Genomic DNA, 16912 nt, shown 5'->3' with positions numbered 1-16912 from the left:
GGTTTTTTGCGTCGCCACACTATGTATCTAATGTCTTAATACCGCCTCGTCAACATGGACTGCAGAGGTGATGGAGTAGGTGAGGAGTGAATGTAATAGGCTCATTGTTAGACCGCTGAGGGCGGCTCTGTCCTCTGTATGCAACCTTCTCCTGTTCCTTTTCTCTTATCGCAAGGTTGAATCATCAAGCCACCGATTAAAAATGATTTCATTTTTATAGCCCCTGATTGCATTGTGTTTCGTCTTATTTGGAGAATGTCTGCTTTTTATTTGCCTCGTCTTCCACTTATATTATTATTATTCACACTTATTTCTAGCATACTGCTAAATACAAAAAAAAAGAGAGAAAAAAAGCCTTCATTCAGAGGTTGATATCTTCTTGTTATTGTCGCTCCTGGTTCTCTTAACACAAGGCCTGCGTAGGATCACACTCCCGCTCTCCGTTAACACACATCCAGACGGCTCAGAGTCGGGCCACTTCCACCCCAGTCAGGCTGCTGCTAATGGTCGTCTCTACCGCTCACACACATTCTGGTCACAGGACCATGACCCCATAAAGCAGCACCCCCCCCACTCCCTTACAACAGCCTCAGTCCTGTCACCCTTGATCTACAACCTTATTCAATTTGCAGACACTACAGCTACGGCTAAGGTACACAAAACACTTCCTCCTATACTATGGTCGGTTGAACTTTGGGAATAAATAACATTCCATGCCCTTGACGGGGGGGGTGCAAAGCATTGACCTTGCCCTCCCATCTCATCGTCGGCACGGTAAGCTCTCACTCCGACCTCTCCTGTGACGGGGGGCAGTGAAATAATTTCCTGGACGACGGGAAGGACGAAAGCAATCTGGCCGGAGGAAACAAGGACAGCGAGAGAGACACTGCACCCCAGGGGCCTGGGAGTGAGACGGGAGGAGAGTGAGACAGGAGGTGATGTAGAGAGCAGTGAGACAGGGGGAGAGGTAGAGAGTGAGACAGGAGGAGAGGAGAGAGTGAGACAGGTGGAGAGGTAGAGAGTGAGACAGGAGGTAAAGTAGAGAGCAGTGAGACAGGAGGAGAGGTAGAGAGCAGTGAGACAGGAGGAGGTGCTGTCTGTGGGGGGGGGGGGGGGTACAGGAGGAGAGGTGCTGTCTGTAGGGGGGGGGGGGGGGGGGGGGGTGTATAGGAGGACAGGCATCGCTGGGTTCGCTCTCCACCAGCTGGTCCGCGTCGCTCTGCAGCGTCCTAATCCTCCTCACCGCTCGGGGTCAGCGTCCGTCTGAGAGAAAACAAACAGCAACCAACTGGCTACTGCAGAACGCTGTGTGTGTGTGCGTGCGTGAGCGTGTGCGTGTGTGTGGGTGTGTGTGTGTGTGTGTGTGTGTGTGTGTGTGGAGCTCCCTCTCCAGGCCACGAGCCATGCAGAGTGGTGAGTGATTGTACTCCTCTGGCTGCAGTCCATTAATAGACGGTCACTCCGGCCACAGCTCCTCATCCTGAGCTTCCACCCCCCCCCCCCCCCCCCCCCCCCCTCTCTCTCTTTCCAAGCAAACAAAGGCTTTGGCCTTAATATCTCTACTTCCCAGCATGCTGCTGGGCTGATGGGTTCATACCCGCTGCATCCCTTCCCCTGCAGCGCAGCCGGACTACCGCAATGCTGGTGGAGTGGTCTGTGGATGAGGCCGGGGGGGGGGCCTGTGGACGGAACCAGCGGTATAACCATGGTATGCTCTACCAGTGATTTTGACAGGGGTCAGCAAGTAAGTTTGGCCTCGGGCCAATTTTTTTTGCCAGCCAGTGGGTGGCGGGCCAGAACATTATCAAAGGCCAGCTAAAGGAATTGATAGATTAAAATGTATCTGGAATTTGCCACGCAGGCCCGTCAGATGCCTACCACACACTAGATGACGCTGAAAAGACTTTAAGAAGACTAAAGTCTGCCACCATCTCACATGATAATCAACTCACACCAGAGTTTTTTAGTCACTTAGTCATTTAGCTTGATTATTTTTTATTTGGGACTGTCGACATTTCGATATTGTTCGATATTGTCTGACAAAAAACAAAAGACATCACTTCAGAATAATCTGGGGGGGCCAGTTATGGCCCGCGGACCGCCATTTGCCAACCCCCGGTTTATGGTACGAACACCCCGGGACGACACGCAGACCGGCTGCATGCCAGGTCTGGTGTTTACAGTGTTACTAAAGCCAGCCGGCGCGACACAATAAGGATGCAAGCACAAACATGTGGCAACGAGCAAAACAAACAACGGAAAGGAGAGATTTACATGCTAATACTAATGGCACTTGCACCTATCAGGTTGAATAAATACGGGCTGATGGCCGGAAGCCCAGACTGTTGATGTACTCGGGCCACTGTTTTGTTTGGCGTAGGCCATGTTGTGAATTAGCTTTACGTCGGTGACCCCAACTGACCCCCATTATACCGCCAGGGACACATTTAATTAGCGGGAACTCACGTGAAACGACAAAGTGTATTAATATTAATGGAGGTTTAATTGAGGTCGTTTTGGTTCCCCCGCTGAGGAGTCTAACCTCCAAAATGGCTGACGTGTGACAGTCCGGGGGGAGTGGGGGGGGGCCAACACCTCAGGTTAGCCATTTTGTTTTTGACCCCGTGGAGGAAGACAGTCACCTGCCATAACTCATCTCAAGATGCCCCCTTATTGACAGACAAACAGGCCCAGTGTGTGTGTGTGTGTGTGCGTGAGTGATTGTGTGTGTGTGCGAGTGTGTGTGTGTGCATCCACGCCTGTGCGTTTGCATGTCAGTGTGTGCCTGTGTGTGTGTGTGTGTGTGCTTGAGTGAGTGATTGAGTGCGTGTCTTTGTGTGCGAGTGCGTGTGTGTGCAGCCACGCCTGTGTGTTTGTCTGTGTGTGCCAGCATGTGTGTGTGTGCTTCAGTGAGTGTGTGTGCGCGAGTGCATGTGTGTGTGTGTGTGTGTGTGTGTGAGCATGTGCCTCTGTGTGCATGAGCCTGTGTGTGTAGGTGTGTGTGCGTTTACATGTAGGCCTACAGACCAGGCAGTCTGTGCTTTATAGTGAAGGTCAGATCCAACAGGATAATTACTAGCATGGGTTTTTTATATTGCCTATATACTGTGTATATATATATATATTATATATATATATATATATATATATATATGTTAAATCAAACCATGAAACTGCTCTCAGGAGGATCCACTGTCCACCAATTTAATTTAGGCTGCAGAGCGAGTCAATGAAAAGCCAAGAGCCATGTCCTTCTGCCCTGGGAATAGGGCTCCCTTCGTCCTTGTTTCAGAACGACCCCACAACAGGTAGGCAGCCTCACCAGTCTACAACCCCACAACAATTCATCTACTGCAGAGGTTGTGAAAGTATAGCATATCCATCTCCATTAAAAGATCAGTCATGTGTTAACTGTCGATAATGTTTAGGCTGCATTTTGTTATTGTATTTATCTCTTGTCTCTCGATCTCTTGTCTCGTGCTGGATGACGTAGCCTACATGGCCGAGAATCGGATAAGATTATCCTGTAGTGTGTGGTGTTCGTCTTGTGTTCTAATCTTATGTAGGATCGGAGAGCAAAAATCGGCTGCGATTCTCGTTAAGTGTGTGGTGTACTCCGACTCAAAAATCGCATAGATAAAAAAAAATCGTGTAGTGTGGGGCAGCCTTAAGATCATCTGAGACCAATCTGTTAATTATCCCAGAGTCAACACGAAACATGGGGAAGCAGGATTTAGTTACTATGCAACAAATAGCTGGAATAAACTCCCTGAGGATTTAAGACTTGCCCCAACTCTGACAGCTTTTAAAACAAGACTGAAGACTTTTATGTTTGCTTTAGCTTTCTGCTAAATCTTAAATCTACAATGCTTCTATTTTATTTATTTATTCATTATTTTATTTTATTATTAACTTTGCCTTTATTTGATCACTTTTTAAAATGCATTTCTTTTAACTCTGCCTTTCTAAACAAAAATTTTAACTTTGCCTTTATTTTCTATCTATTTTACTTTTTACTTAACTATTGTTTTCTTTTGTTGTGTGACAATGTTTGTGTGTGAAGCACTTTGAGTCTGCCTTGTGTATGAAAAGGTGCTATATAAATAAAGTTGCTTGCCTTGCCCTTTGCCTTGCCTTGCCTTATTATTATTGAACTACATTCCGTTGTATCTATCTATCTATCTATCTATCTATCTATCTATCTATATTTATTTATAATGATGAATATATTTATTCATCATTAGCTTATGTTATAAGATAACCAAAGCGATCCCAGTCTATTTTAATGTTAGTTTGGCATCAACTAACAGCAGACCGTAGGGGATATGTTTTGCATATCTCCTGTTTTGTTGTGAATCAACGGATGCAAATGCAGGAGCATATGCGTCACCGTGGGAAGCAGTTATACCGTAACGACACAACTGCGCAAATATCCTTTTGTTCGGCTATTTCGTTGATATATTTCATTTCCAGCCAGTTCCATCCATTCTCACTAGAATCTAGCCTATTCAAAATGCACCTGTTTCAAAATGCACCATCTAGTGACTAGATGGTGCATTTTGAACAGGCAGCGTGACGCATACCCTAACCCAGCCAGAGGACCCTCCCACTCGGCTCGGATCATGGCTGCAGCAGGACTCCGCCAAGCCGCTTTGGTAAGCATTTGTGTTCGCTTCTTACCAATGTGTTGGACTTCGCGGAATCAGTCGCCTTTCGTCTAAACGAATGTATTGGTGTGCGTGATGTTGCGTTCATCAAAGACAGAACCCGAGCTAAATGATTAGCGAGTGTGCAGCTAGCTGCAGTGTCTCATTGCCTGACAGAGCACTTCATCGCTCGATTTCAGCCTCAGGGTTAATTATGTAGTATGTGAAGACCGCCACCGATCCGTAAGAAGAGTGACCTATTAAACTCCTCACGAATGACAACGATAGTGTGTATAACAGTCTTTATGGCTAGCATGACAGCTCTGTGTGAATTGTACCCGGAACTGTCCGGATGTCCGTACTGAGAGCTGATTGGACGGATGAGCCACGCTGAAAGCTCCCATTGGACGGAGCTAATGTTGCTTTTAGTTTAATAACAACAAGTCTCTAAATGTACGACAAAGCTGTCCTACGACTTTTGTCTATTGTTAAAGACCAAATGTCCCCATTTTTTATTTTCTACATTTTGGTAAACAGCCTCACAAGATCAGCTTTGTTACCCAATCTTAAATCAGCGCTCATCCCCTCGTTTGCCATTCGTTCATTATTCTTTTGGGCCCTTTAGAGACTGTAACTGTGATTAACGTTCATCCATATTCACTTTATTTGACTTGACTTTGACTTTGCACACAGGGACACGTGTAAGAATGTGGTTGCTGTGGGTGTCCCTGCTGTCCGCTCTGTCAGCGGTGTCTGGCAGTGCAGACTCAAAGGCTGTGACCACCACCCTCACGACTAAGTGGACCGCCACTCCTCTGCTTATGGAAGCCAGGTACCCCCATGCACCCCTGCACCCCAAGGCAGACCCTGCATCTTATGACATAACATAGGGGCAGCATAGTCTAGTGGTCTGGGTGTAAGACTCCCAATTTAGTTCACCTAAACACTTTTGTCTAATGGTCACTTTGGTCTGTCATGTAACGTTTAAATAATTTGACAAATAGTGGCAATAACGTCAACCTCAACTGTCTATAATAGATCTGTCTTTTTCTAAATTGATCCTATTGAGTATATACATTTCTGTATATGTTATTTTTTCTAAATGTTTTATATATATTGTGTTCCTATAACTGGCTTGTACTTTATACTGTTGGACCTTAATTTCCGGTCTAGTCAATAAAATATGGGTTATCTTATCTTTTATCTTCAGGCAGTGTTTAGATCAGGTCATTTAATATTCCTAACATGATCATCTGAGTAGTTAGCAAACCAACTTACATGGTCGGACCCGAAGCCTTGTTATTCATGTTAACACATCACAAACCTCTGTATCTGATGGCTGCTCTTCTTCGTCCTCCTCTTCCTCAGTGAGTTCCTGGCTGAGGAGAGCCAGGAGAAGTTCTGGGACTTTGTGGAGGCCAATCAGAACACAGAAGGAGACCATGAGGGTAAAGCCTCCCCATGACACTCTGAACTCTGTTTCCACTGGTTCCTCGTTTGCTGTGAGCAGCTGAGATTCTGCTGATTCGGATGTCCCTGGCCCAGAGAACAGGGAACACTAGAGACATTAAAACATATGGTAGCCTAGGGATCCCTAACTTTTCGCTCTGTTTCTGACCCCAGCTATTTACATTTTGCTGCATCTGCTTCCACACACATCGTTTAACCTAATCAACATCTGTCCATACGGCATATGTCTCAATATATAATATACATAAATTCCCACTATGCACTTTATTGCCATTGTGCATGGATGCTGAACTGCATTCTGTTGTCTCAGTACTCTGTGCAATAGAGGTGTAACAATACACAAAAAAAAATTTAAGTCACGGTTCGGTATGTTTTTCGGTACAGCAGTTTTTATTATTTTATTTTTATTAAACAATTGGATTTTGATTTGATTTATTAAATTGTATCAAACCAATGCCTTACACAAATGGAAAGACATCAAATACAATTGAGGATAAAAACACAATAAAGTCCAGGACTTTTTAATTTCCATTGTGGTCCTCAACACAAAACATCAGGACAAGACAAGACACTCACAGAGTGTGTGCTAATCAATAAAAACTTTATTAAAAAAAAAACGTTAGACCCGTACCGACAAATTTCGGTAGGAATGAGTGAATCGTTACACCCCTACTGTGCAATGACATAAAGTGGAGTCTGAGCTCATCATATAGTCATGCTGTGTGTGGACCCTCCTTCCAGACACGGAGCAGGCCTACTATCAGATGATCCTGAAGAGGGCTGGCGTCCTCCTCAGCTCCGTCCATCTCAACATGCTGAAGTTCGCCCTCTCTCTCCGCGCCTACTCCGCTACAGTGCACTCCTTCCAGCAGGTGTGTGTGTGTGTGTGTGTGTGTGTGTGTGTGTGTGTGTGTGTGTGTGTGTGTGTGTGTGTGTGTGTGTGTGTGTGTGTGTGTGTGTGTGTGTGTGTGTGTGTGTGTGTGTGTGTGTGTGTGTGTGTTTACATCTACATTAAGGGCATTTAGCAGGCACTTTTATCACAATGCTAAGTACTATTTTTAAGTGCAAGGACGTACAGCATACAATAAGTGCGTACATACAATATTTCTATGTGTTTTGGTTTTCCTGTGTGTGTGAACTACTGCTCTTTCGGTCCCCCCCCACACCCCCCAGATCGCATCCAACGAGCCCCCGCCCCCCGGCTGTGCGGCGTTCTTCAGCGTTCACGGGGCCAAGGCGTGCAACGCCCAAGACCTGGTGGGGCTCCTGGAGACGGCCCCCGCCAGGTGAGACACAGGGAACCCCGAGGTCACCCTCATCCAGTAGCTCAGGGCCTGGGGGCTGACTCCAGAGATAGACCAAGAACTTAACTTAAACCCCCCCCCCCCCCCCCCCATCCTCATACAGAGGATCGCTCCTTGTTATTCTAACGGAGCACTTCACTCAGTAAGAGCTGAAGAATGGTTAAGACGTTTGTAACTAATTACACTCAATAAAACAATATCGTATATATAGTAACGTATTATATTCTTAATAATATTATAATAATAATATCTCTTAATTCCAGCCCCTTTTAACAATATTGGTGCAATAAAACAATATTATTAATATTATTATTATTATTATTAATATTATTAATAGCTCTTTAAATCTTAACTCCAGCCCCGTTTAACAATATCGGTGCACTAGAACGACGTCTTGTTGCGATGGACTGAGGACTCTCCACTCCCCCCTGTCCCTTCCAGACCGAAGCCGTTCCTCTTCAAGGGCGATCACAGGTTCCCCGGGTCCAACCCGGACGCCCCGGTGGTCATCCTGTACGCGGAGGTCGGCTCGCCGGCGTTCGGCAGCCTCCACCGGGCGGCGGCGGCCCAGGCCAATGACGGACGGGCGCTGTACGTCCTCCGCCACTACCTGGCTGTAAGTGACCCTAACCCTGACCCATTACCTGGTAGTAAGTGACCCTAACCCTAACCCATGACCTGGCTGTAAGTGACCCTAACCCTGACCCATTACCTGGTAGTGTGACCCTAACCCTAACCCATGACCTGGCTGTGAGTGACCCTAACCCTGACCCATTACCTGGTAGTGTGACCCTAACCCTAACCCATGACCTGGCTGTGAGTGACCCTAACCCTGACCCATGACCTGGCTGTGAGTAACCCTAACCCATGACCTGGCTGTGAGTGACCCTAACCCTAACCATTACCTGGCTGTAAGCGATTTGAAAAAATTCTATTTCATTTTTTAGTTTTTTTTCATATTGCAAAAGAAAACCTTGGCATCAGGTTTTTAATGTTCTGTATTATTATGAAGAACATTTATCTGAAAGAAGGTAAGGAAATGGAGCAGGTTGTCACGCTGTGGAATAGAAACAGATCATGTGGACTACAAAAAGGTTTATAGAGCTGCCCTTTTTCAACCCCTGATCCCAGCAGGAAGATCTGCCCCTCTTTAGTCAGTCATAGACGCCGTTATCCAAAGTGACAGTGTCAGTGAGTAAAACCTGTTATCATTAAGTAAGTAGGGGTTAGAGGCTGCAGGCATCGCGGAGCAGAACCTGTTCCTTTTCTCTGGAAGCCCAACACAGCCAGCCGCCCCACCGGCGTCGCAGAGACTCTTACACAAGGATTGGGCTCCTTGTGTAATTATGATAAATATTCCTCCCCATCTGTCTCTGCTGCCTGAATCCCCGGGACGGCCCAGAGGTGACACCCCGTCCCCCGCCCTCCGTCCACACAGGGGGAGTCATTAGGATCCATTAGTGTCCTTTTACATTAGCCCGCAACAGCTGGTCCTTCCGGACTTCTAACCTGTAGGATAGGCGCTCTCTGTTTCGGCGCTGCAGTGGTGAAACGAGCTCTCTGCCGATGTCAGGACCACAGAGTCACTCACCAGCGCAGCGAAAGACTTAAGACTCACTTGTTCAGAGTTCACCTGGACTCTGCATAGCCTCCCCCCTTACCCCCAGCCCCCCCCACACCCCCACTAGAGCACTTATTGTATGTCATACGTCCTTGCACTTTAAAATAGCACTTAGCATCGTGTAGCATCTTATCCTCGATGTCTTTGTTGCACACAGGGAAGGGCTGAACCTAGCAATTGTCAGTGCTTGGCACTTGGTTCTATGAACATCCTTACTGTACCTACAGTGATATATTGTTACTCCTTCTTCTGACAAATTCTACAGAAGAAGTGTAAGTCGGTGTAAGTCGCTTTGGATGAAAGCGTCTGCTGAAGGGCCTAAATGTAAATGTAGGACGCGCCGTCGAGAGGAGAACAACGTATCAAATGTCAAGCTGCTGGACTCAGCTGTTGTTGGCAGGGTGGTGTAGTGAGGGGGGGGGTCCACGTGGGTCTGATGGTGGGCAGCCTTGAGCGAGATGCCCAGACTCCTGCCTGCCGCCTCGTGCCGTTTACCTCTTCACGCTCCAAGTTGTTTTGGATGCAAGCGTCTGCTAAAGACTAAATAGTACATCATGAATACACCTCTCTTTCTCAAACGATATACTTTGATATTTCAAAAGATTTAATGGTGATGATGTATTTAAAATAAGTCTGTGCAATATCTGTACATTTTCAATGCCTAATTCAGCCTTAACTGAAATGAGGGGTTCTTATTCAAAATAATGTGTTGAATGTATGTTATCCTGTCAGAAAGTCATCCATCCACACCCCTCCCTCCCCCCCCCTCCCACAGAAACCCAGCCCCAACAAGGTGTTCCTCTCTGGGTACGGAGTGGAGCTGGCCATCAAGAGCCAGGAGTACAAGGCAAAGGACGACACCCAAGTCCAAGGTACACGCACCTAGAGTTGTTCCGATACCGATACCTGTATCGAAAATTCCTCCGATACAGCCTAAAATGCAGTATAGGATAGCGGCGATTACGCACGTCTATGCGCCGATCCGACACCATCACGTGACTGGCTAATTTACTACCCAGGCAGAGAACATCACAAACACGTGCGGTGTTACGTTGCGTTCGTTAACGGCCTGAGGTGGAAAGTCGGAATGGGAAACGCGTCATCTCCGACCATCTCCGTTTGAGCTACCAAGTCGGAAAACATGGATGCTCACGCTAAACTACAAGAATACAAATGTATTATTCTAATTCCAGATTATTAATGTAAATGTTTTAGTTCAGAAGAAATATTTTGTCGATAGGAAATGAACCGACTTGTGCTATTGGTCACATTCCTAGATGCTGTATCGACATGTACTCGGGATCGCCGATACTGGTGGTATCGGAACATCCCTCGCATGCACACACTCGCCCAGAGAGGGGGACAGTGTGGTCTGGGGTTTATTTCTGATTGGTCTGTGGTCTCCAGGGGCGGAGGTGAACGCCACAATGATCGGCGAGAACGACCCGGTGGACGAGGTCCAGGGGTTCCTCTTCGGAAAGCTCAAGTGAGTCATGAATCCCCCCCCCCCCCCCCAGCCTCATGAATATTTAGCAGATGGACCACTTCCAGCTAATTGCACCAGTACTGTGTGGGCTGTAGTCTCTCTGTCTGTCCCTCTCTCTATCTGTCTGTCTGTCTGTCCCTCTCTCTCATCATATCATGCAGTCATTTTCTTCCCTGTTTGCTCCGTCTCTGTCTAGCTCATTCTTGGTGTCTCTGTCTTCTCACTCTGTCTCCCTCTCCATCACATTCAGTCTTTTCCACGCTTATTTGCTCTAACATTCTCTGTCTGTCGGTCTGTCTGTCTGTCTGTCTATCTGTCTGTCAGTCACTCTCTCTCGCTCTATCTGTTTCTGTCACTCTCTCCCTCCCTCTGTCTGTCACTCTCTCTCTGTCTGACTCTCTGGCTCTATCTGTGTCTGTCACTCTCTCTCGCTCACTCTCCGTCTGTCTCCCTCATCACATCATGCAGTCTTTTCCTCCCCCTTTCCTGCCCTCTGTGGGTTATTGTTAGGGTAAGGCTAAGCCTAACAGCAGCAACTGTTTCCTTATCTGTTTAGGGATTTAAATCCAGTAATTTATTCCCGTAACAGAGATCCATCAATCCAAGGCACGATTTGTCTCCTACTATTTTTTTGTATTTGTCCGTCTCTCTCTGTTTCTCCATCTTGCTTTGTCCATCTTCCTTACTGCCTGTCTCATCTTTTAAACCTCTTTATTCCCTCTCTTCTCGGTCTCGTGTCTGTCTGGTCCTATTTCCTTATCCATTTGTCTCCTCTGTCTCCATCTTCCCCTCTCTCTACCTCTCCCTCTCCCTCCTTTCTTTCTCTCTTTCCATCTGGTTCCATCCTTACTCTCACTCCTATCTCTTTGTCTTTTTTTTCCCGTTTATATATCTCTGTGTCTTCGTCTCTTACATCGTTCTCGCTGTCATTGTCACCATGGCTCTCGCTCCCTCTCTCTCTCGCTGTGTGTGTGTGTGTGTGTGTCTGTCTCACCCGTTGTCTCTCTCTGTCTCTCTGTCTCACCCGTTGTCTGTCTGTGTCTCTCTGTCTCCAGGACATTGTATCCGGAGATCAAGGAGCAGCTGAAGGAGCTGAGGAAACACCTGGTGGAGAGCACCAATGAGATGGCTCCGCTCAAAGTCTGGCAGATGCAAGGTTGGCCTTTCGTCCTCCTTCTGTCTTCGCTTGTTTGTCCATACTCTCCCTTTCCAATCTTCTCCTTTCATCCGTTTCTAACTGCGTCTCCCTCATCAATTGGGGGGGGGGGGGGGGGGGTATATTTTCTCTAAAAGAAGAACAAGTAACTGCACTTAAAGCTTCTGTTGATAAGAAAGATGCGAGTATAACTTCAGCTCACTGTCACACGTTTTATTGTAGGTCTCATTGCTGTGATTGGCTGTAGGTCTTATCGCTGTGATTGGTTGTAGGTCTCAGTGCCGTGATTGGCTGTAGGTCTCATTGCTGTGATTGGCTGTAGGTCTCATCGCTGTGATTGGCTATAGGTCTCATTGCTGTGGTTGGCTGTAGGTCTTATCGCTGTGATTTGCTGTAGGTCGTATTGCTGTGATTGGCTGTAGGTCTCTGATAACAGCCCTTGTCTATGTGGACCTTTCCAATCGGTCTGCCGGTGTGGGGCCACCAACGTGCCACACCAACTGTTTTCTGCTAAATCTGAAATGGCTTTCGGCCAACCTTCTTGGTAGGTAGTTGTTGCTTGTACGTGTGACCGTTATGATGGGAGGTAGCGGCACCAACCTCATCACGTTCAGACTCTGGTTTACGCGCTAGCCAACTTGTTCAGTGTACAGTATTGTGCATCAAACCCTGAAGGAGAGATGACTCTTTGGTTTGTCTTGTCAAAGACAAACAGAAATGCAAATCGCAATCCATTTTGACACAAACAAAATTGTTGATTAAAAAATGTAATACATTTGATTTCCTACATCAATAATGCAGGATTACAGACATTAAACCATTTTTTTTCTTTTCATTCATAAAACATTTTTAAATATCTATATATTTTTTTAAAAATTAGTTTGCCACACAATCAATAAATATACAAATATCTATGTATAAATATCTCTGTCTAGAGATGGAGATAGATAATTAGTTGAATCCAGGCACCACCCATTGTAGTAGTGGTTGGCCTCTAAACAGAAGAGGTAAGTGTGTGGTGGGGGGGGGGGGGGAGAGCCCCCTGTTATGGCTGCCGTCGTTATCTCCAAACCCACCGGGTCTCATTAGCTCAGGCTGTTTACAAAGACGATGGAGCCAGCGCCTGGCCCCCAGGGGCCAGCCATCACAGCAGCTACAACACTGCTGTAGATAGTCGTGCTGCATATGAATAGTCCTGACTACTCTGCTCCTCTCCTCTCTTCTCTCTTCACATCATCCTCTTCTTGCCTACTTCTCAATTCCTCGTCTCCTACGCTCTCTTCCTCCTCACGTCTTTACTTCCTTAACCCTCCTCCTCCTCCTCCACCTCGCCGCCTCCTCCTCCTCTCCCCAACTCTCTCTCCTCCTCCTCTCCTCCGACTCCACTCACCTCCTTGCCTCCCCTTCTCTTCTTCTCCTCCTCTCCTCCTTGCTGATAATAACGCATATAAAAAGGGCGCTACTTTTCCCTCCTCAGCTCCTCTGGATTGTTTTTTGATTATATTTTCCCCCCCTGCGCCCCGACCAGCCTTTCTCATATGTTCTGTGAACTTTACGAGGGGAAGATGTGTTCCTTGCGGCGGGATTTCATCCTTTTTTAAAGGGTTATTTTTATATTCCCCACATTGCTGCCTACGCCTCCTGCCAATATTGCACTTTGCACTTTGCAATAACCTCTCCTTCTCTTTTCTTGTCTAGCCATAGCGCTACTGTTCTTTACTGGAAGGCTTCCTCTTTGAAGCCCTGAGTTGACTTACTTACTCCTTCTCTTGTCCCTATCTGTCTTTCTGTCTGTCTGTCTGTCTCTCTCTCTCCCCCTCTCTCCCAGATCTGAGTTTCCAGACGGCTGCTCGTATCCTCTCTGCCCCGGCAGCAGAAGCCCTCAATGTGATGAGAGACCTGAGTCAGAACTTCCCCACTAAGGCGAGGTACGCATACTATACTAGGATTCACTTTGTCTGCTCTGCTTCACAATCAAAAGATGTATTAGGTAGCTGTAGCAGAGTCAAATGAACAATCACTACTGCTTGGCCATCACATCATTAAAGTGAGGATTTGTACGATTTGCACTTCTCTCGGTGGCTGGCATTTACTCAGCAGAATGTATTAAAAACATTGCGACTGCTTTTTGTGCGAACACGGCCCTCCCAATTGAGGCGGTTGCCAACATCACTCCTTAACATCCAGCAGCCAAAGAAAAACCATACTCAGCTGGGACTATCCACCAATAGGAATCCGAGTACTGTTCCCCTCTTTAGTCCACACTCACCATCCACTATCTATCCACTGTCCAATTGTACAAAAACATGTATATATATAAATATGCCTATTTGAGGTTTTGAGGTGCTCAAAAAGCACTTCAAAACATTCCTTTTCACCAAGACACCAAGATTTTTGTTAAGCAACCTTGGGTGCTTAGTTATTATTATAGATACTAGCATGTTTTACACGTTGTCACTTAACCAACAACCATTTATCCGATTGTACTGTGAATCGTTGTGTTCAGTTTACCACCGCCACTCGTTCATGCTGTGACAACACCTTCCTTGGCGCCCGTCCTCCTTGTGGATTCTAACGGTTCTGCCGCCTCTCCTCAGGTCCATCACCAAGACGGTGGTCAGTGCTGAGGTCCGCAAAGAGATCGAGGAAAACCAGAAGGTAACTCCTGGCCATCTCGTCCCTTGACACTTTCACTGCGTTTTGACCTCCGTCTTTCCCTCCACCCCCCCCTTCTGTCTCTCCTCCACCCGTCCCCTTTTTCTCTTCTCCCAACTCGCACTACCACAGTCCATCTCTCCATCCATCTCTACCTCCCCCATCTATCCCTCCCTCCCTCCCTCTACCATCCACCCCTCCCTCTATCGCACACCGATCGCTTCATCTCTCCTCCCATCCCTCTATCCATCAGTCTCTCGCTCTCCATCAGCCCACTCACTCCATTCATTATCTCTCCCTCCATCCACCCACTCCATCCATTAATCCTTTCCTGGCTCAGTATCCGCTACTGTCCAGAGAAGTGTGTGTGTGTGTGTGTGTGTGTGTGTGTGTGTGTGTGTGTGTGTGTGTGTGTGTGTGTGTGTGTGTGTGTGTGTGTGTGTGTGTGTGTGTGTGTGTGTGTGTGTGTGTGTGTGTGTGTGTGTGTGTGTGTCCCGATCATCTAGATGGATTTCTACACTTCTCGTGTGTGTGTGTCTCTGTGTGTGTCTCTCGCTGTGTGTCTCTCTCTCTGTGTCTCTCTCTCACTGTGTCTCTCCCTTTCTCTGTGTCTCTCGCTGTGTCTCTCTCTCTCTGTCTCTTTCTTTCTTTCTCTTTCTGTGTGTGTGTGTCTCTCTCTCTCTCTCTCTCTCTCTCTCTCTCTCTCTCTCTCTCTCTCTCTCTCTCTCTCTCTCTCTCTCTCTCTCTCTCTCTCTCTCTCTCTCTCTCTCTCTCCCGATCCTCCTAGAACGATTTCTCCACCTCTGTGTTTAAATGGCTGCCCTCCTTTCTGGCTCCTTGCTCTTGTTCCTCCTCTTTTATTGAGCGTTCCGGCAGCTTTCCCCGGCTGCTGACGGGGCTGTCTTTAATTGTAGGTTACAATAAAGGATTAAGGAGGCGCGCTCCCTAATATAATCCAGTGGAGAAGCAGCCAGGGGGGGGGATGGATGGTGTAATTACACCCCGACACCGCAGTGTCCCCGTTAGCCGTTAGCCCGCCATCAGCACAAAGCAATATCGGGAGAGAGAGAGAGAGCTCTCCTTTTGGGGGGCCATTTAGTTTTTATTTGCCTTTAACTTTACCTCTCTGGCTTTGCGTCGTTTCCCTCCGTTTGCTTTCGGTGTTGTGCGACTCCGACGGTGTGATGAATTGCAACACAACACCTGCGATGAAAATGCGTTTAGGTTGCCAACACTGAGTTGGCTGATTCACCCACCCCATTCTCTCTCTCTGTCTCTCGATCTCTCTGTGTCTCTCTGTCTCTCTCTCTCTGTGTCTCTCTCTCTCTGCAGCTCTCTCTGCCTCTGTCTCTGCCTCTCTCTCTCTCTCTCTCTCTCTGCCTCTCTTTCTGCCTCTGTCTTTGCCTCTCTCTCTCTCTGTCTCTCGGCCTCGCTCTCTCTGTCTCTCTCTCTTTCTGTGTTCCTCTCAATCTCAGTGTTTATTTCTCACCTCTCTCCCCTTCCTCCCCCTCGGGTTGCAGACAACAGCAGCAGCGTGGTAATTAGAGGGAGCCTTTGTGCGTTGCACAGGAAGCCATTATTACATCAGGTTTTTTATATTGTTGTTTTTCCTTTTCACTAGTTTGGCTGTGCAGCAGACACACAAACGCAGATGCATGCTCCCTCCAGATAGCCATGGAATCCTCTTGTTTTTTTTTGTTTCCCCCCCCCCCCTTTCCCACACTCTCATGCTCAATCTTTCCTGTCTCTAATTTCCCCCCCCTCATTCCCTCCCTCCCTCCCTCCCTCTCTCTCCGTCCGAGGCTCCTGCAGTGCTTCAACAGGATGAATGATATTTGTGATAATCATGTCTCGTTGTGATTGTGGCGTCGGCAGAAATGATTAATTGGACGTCTTTGTTTCTCTGTAATGGGATTTGACTGTGCCAAATGACTTTGAGCTTTCCTTGCCGTGCATGCATGAGCACACACACACACACACACACACACAGAAGGCTTCCCATACCCACAAAGGCACTTTCTCTGACTTCATAGACACACGTGTTTCTCTGATAATTAGATTGGTCTTGCTCGTGAGTCTGATTGGTCTACACAGACCTAAACAGAGCTGTCAATGTCAGCGACCCTGACTGCGTGCTGCGTGCTCCCTGTCTTTATGCTCTGCCTGTCCTCCAGAAGACACCGTCTGTCAGGTTTCTGGGCGCCGCGTGGCAACTCACGGTTCTGTCGCACATCGCTCGTCAAGGTCCAACTCAGAAACGGCAGCAGCAACATGACTTGGAGACGGAGTCGGAATGCCTTGACTAAAACATATTTCTCTGTCTCTCTCTCTCCCTCTCTCTCTCCCTCCCCTCCATAGTTATTTAAGGGCTCTCTGGGTCTGCAGCCGGGGGACTCGGCCCTGTTCATCAACGGGCTGCACATCGACCTGGACACACAGGACATCTTCAGGTGGGACACAACCGCACTCCGCAGCCCCCACCAAGGCCCATCTACGCCATTCTGAGAGGGGGTCAGGGGGGGTGGGGGGGGGGGAGCTCACACACTAGGTTTCATGAAACTCGAAGGATGGAGG

At 47.4% G+C, this 16912-nt stretch overlaps 1 protein-coding gene across 1 annotated transcript in view; it reads left to right on the top strand.

The window, feature by feature from the left end:
- Window positions 1-4960: 4960 nt before the first annotated feature.
- Window positions 4961-16912, top strand: part of uggt1 (UDP-glucose glycoprotein glucosyltransferase 1) — a gene marked incomplete at its 5' end in the record, with an annotated part of 27849 nt that continues 15897 nt past the window's right edge. Inside the window, 12 exons of the mRNA XM_084482125.1 lie at window positions 4961-5000; window positions 5340-5478; window positions 6015-6094; window positions 6858-6988; window positions 7290-7402; window positions 7862-8036; window positions 9817-9913; window positions 10449-10527; window positions 11583-11683; window positions 13512-13611; window positions 14281-14341; window positions 16697-16788. Coding sequence (XP_084338251.1) covers window positions 4961-5000; window positions 5340-5478; window positions 6015-6094; window positions 6858-6988; window positions 7290-7402; window positions 7862-8036; window positions 9817-9913; window positions 10449-10527; window positions 11583-11683; window positions 13512-13611; window positions 14281-14341; window positions 16697-16788 — 1208 coding nt within the window. The remainder of the gene's footprint in view (window positions 5001-5339; window positions 5479-6014; window positions 6095-6857; window positions 6989-7289; window positions 7403-7861; window positions 8037-9816; window positions 9914-10448; window positions 10528-11582; window positions 11684-13511; window positions 13612-14280; window positions 14342-16696; window positions 16789-16912) is intronic.

The sequence above is a fragment of the Micromesistius poutassou genome (assembly GCF_964030765.1).
Source record: "Micromesistius poutassou genome assembly, chromosome: 17".
NCBI lineage: Eukaryota > Metazoa > Chordata > Actinopteri > Gadiformes > Gadidae > Micromesistius > Micromesistius poutassou.
Note: the sequence above shows the minus strand (reverse complement) of the source record. Positions and strands in the feature narration are given on the sequence as shown.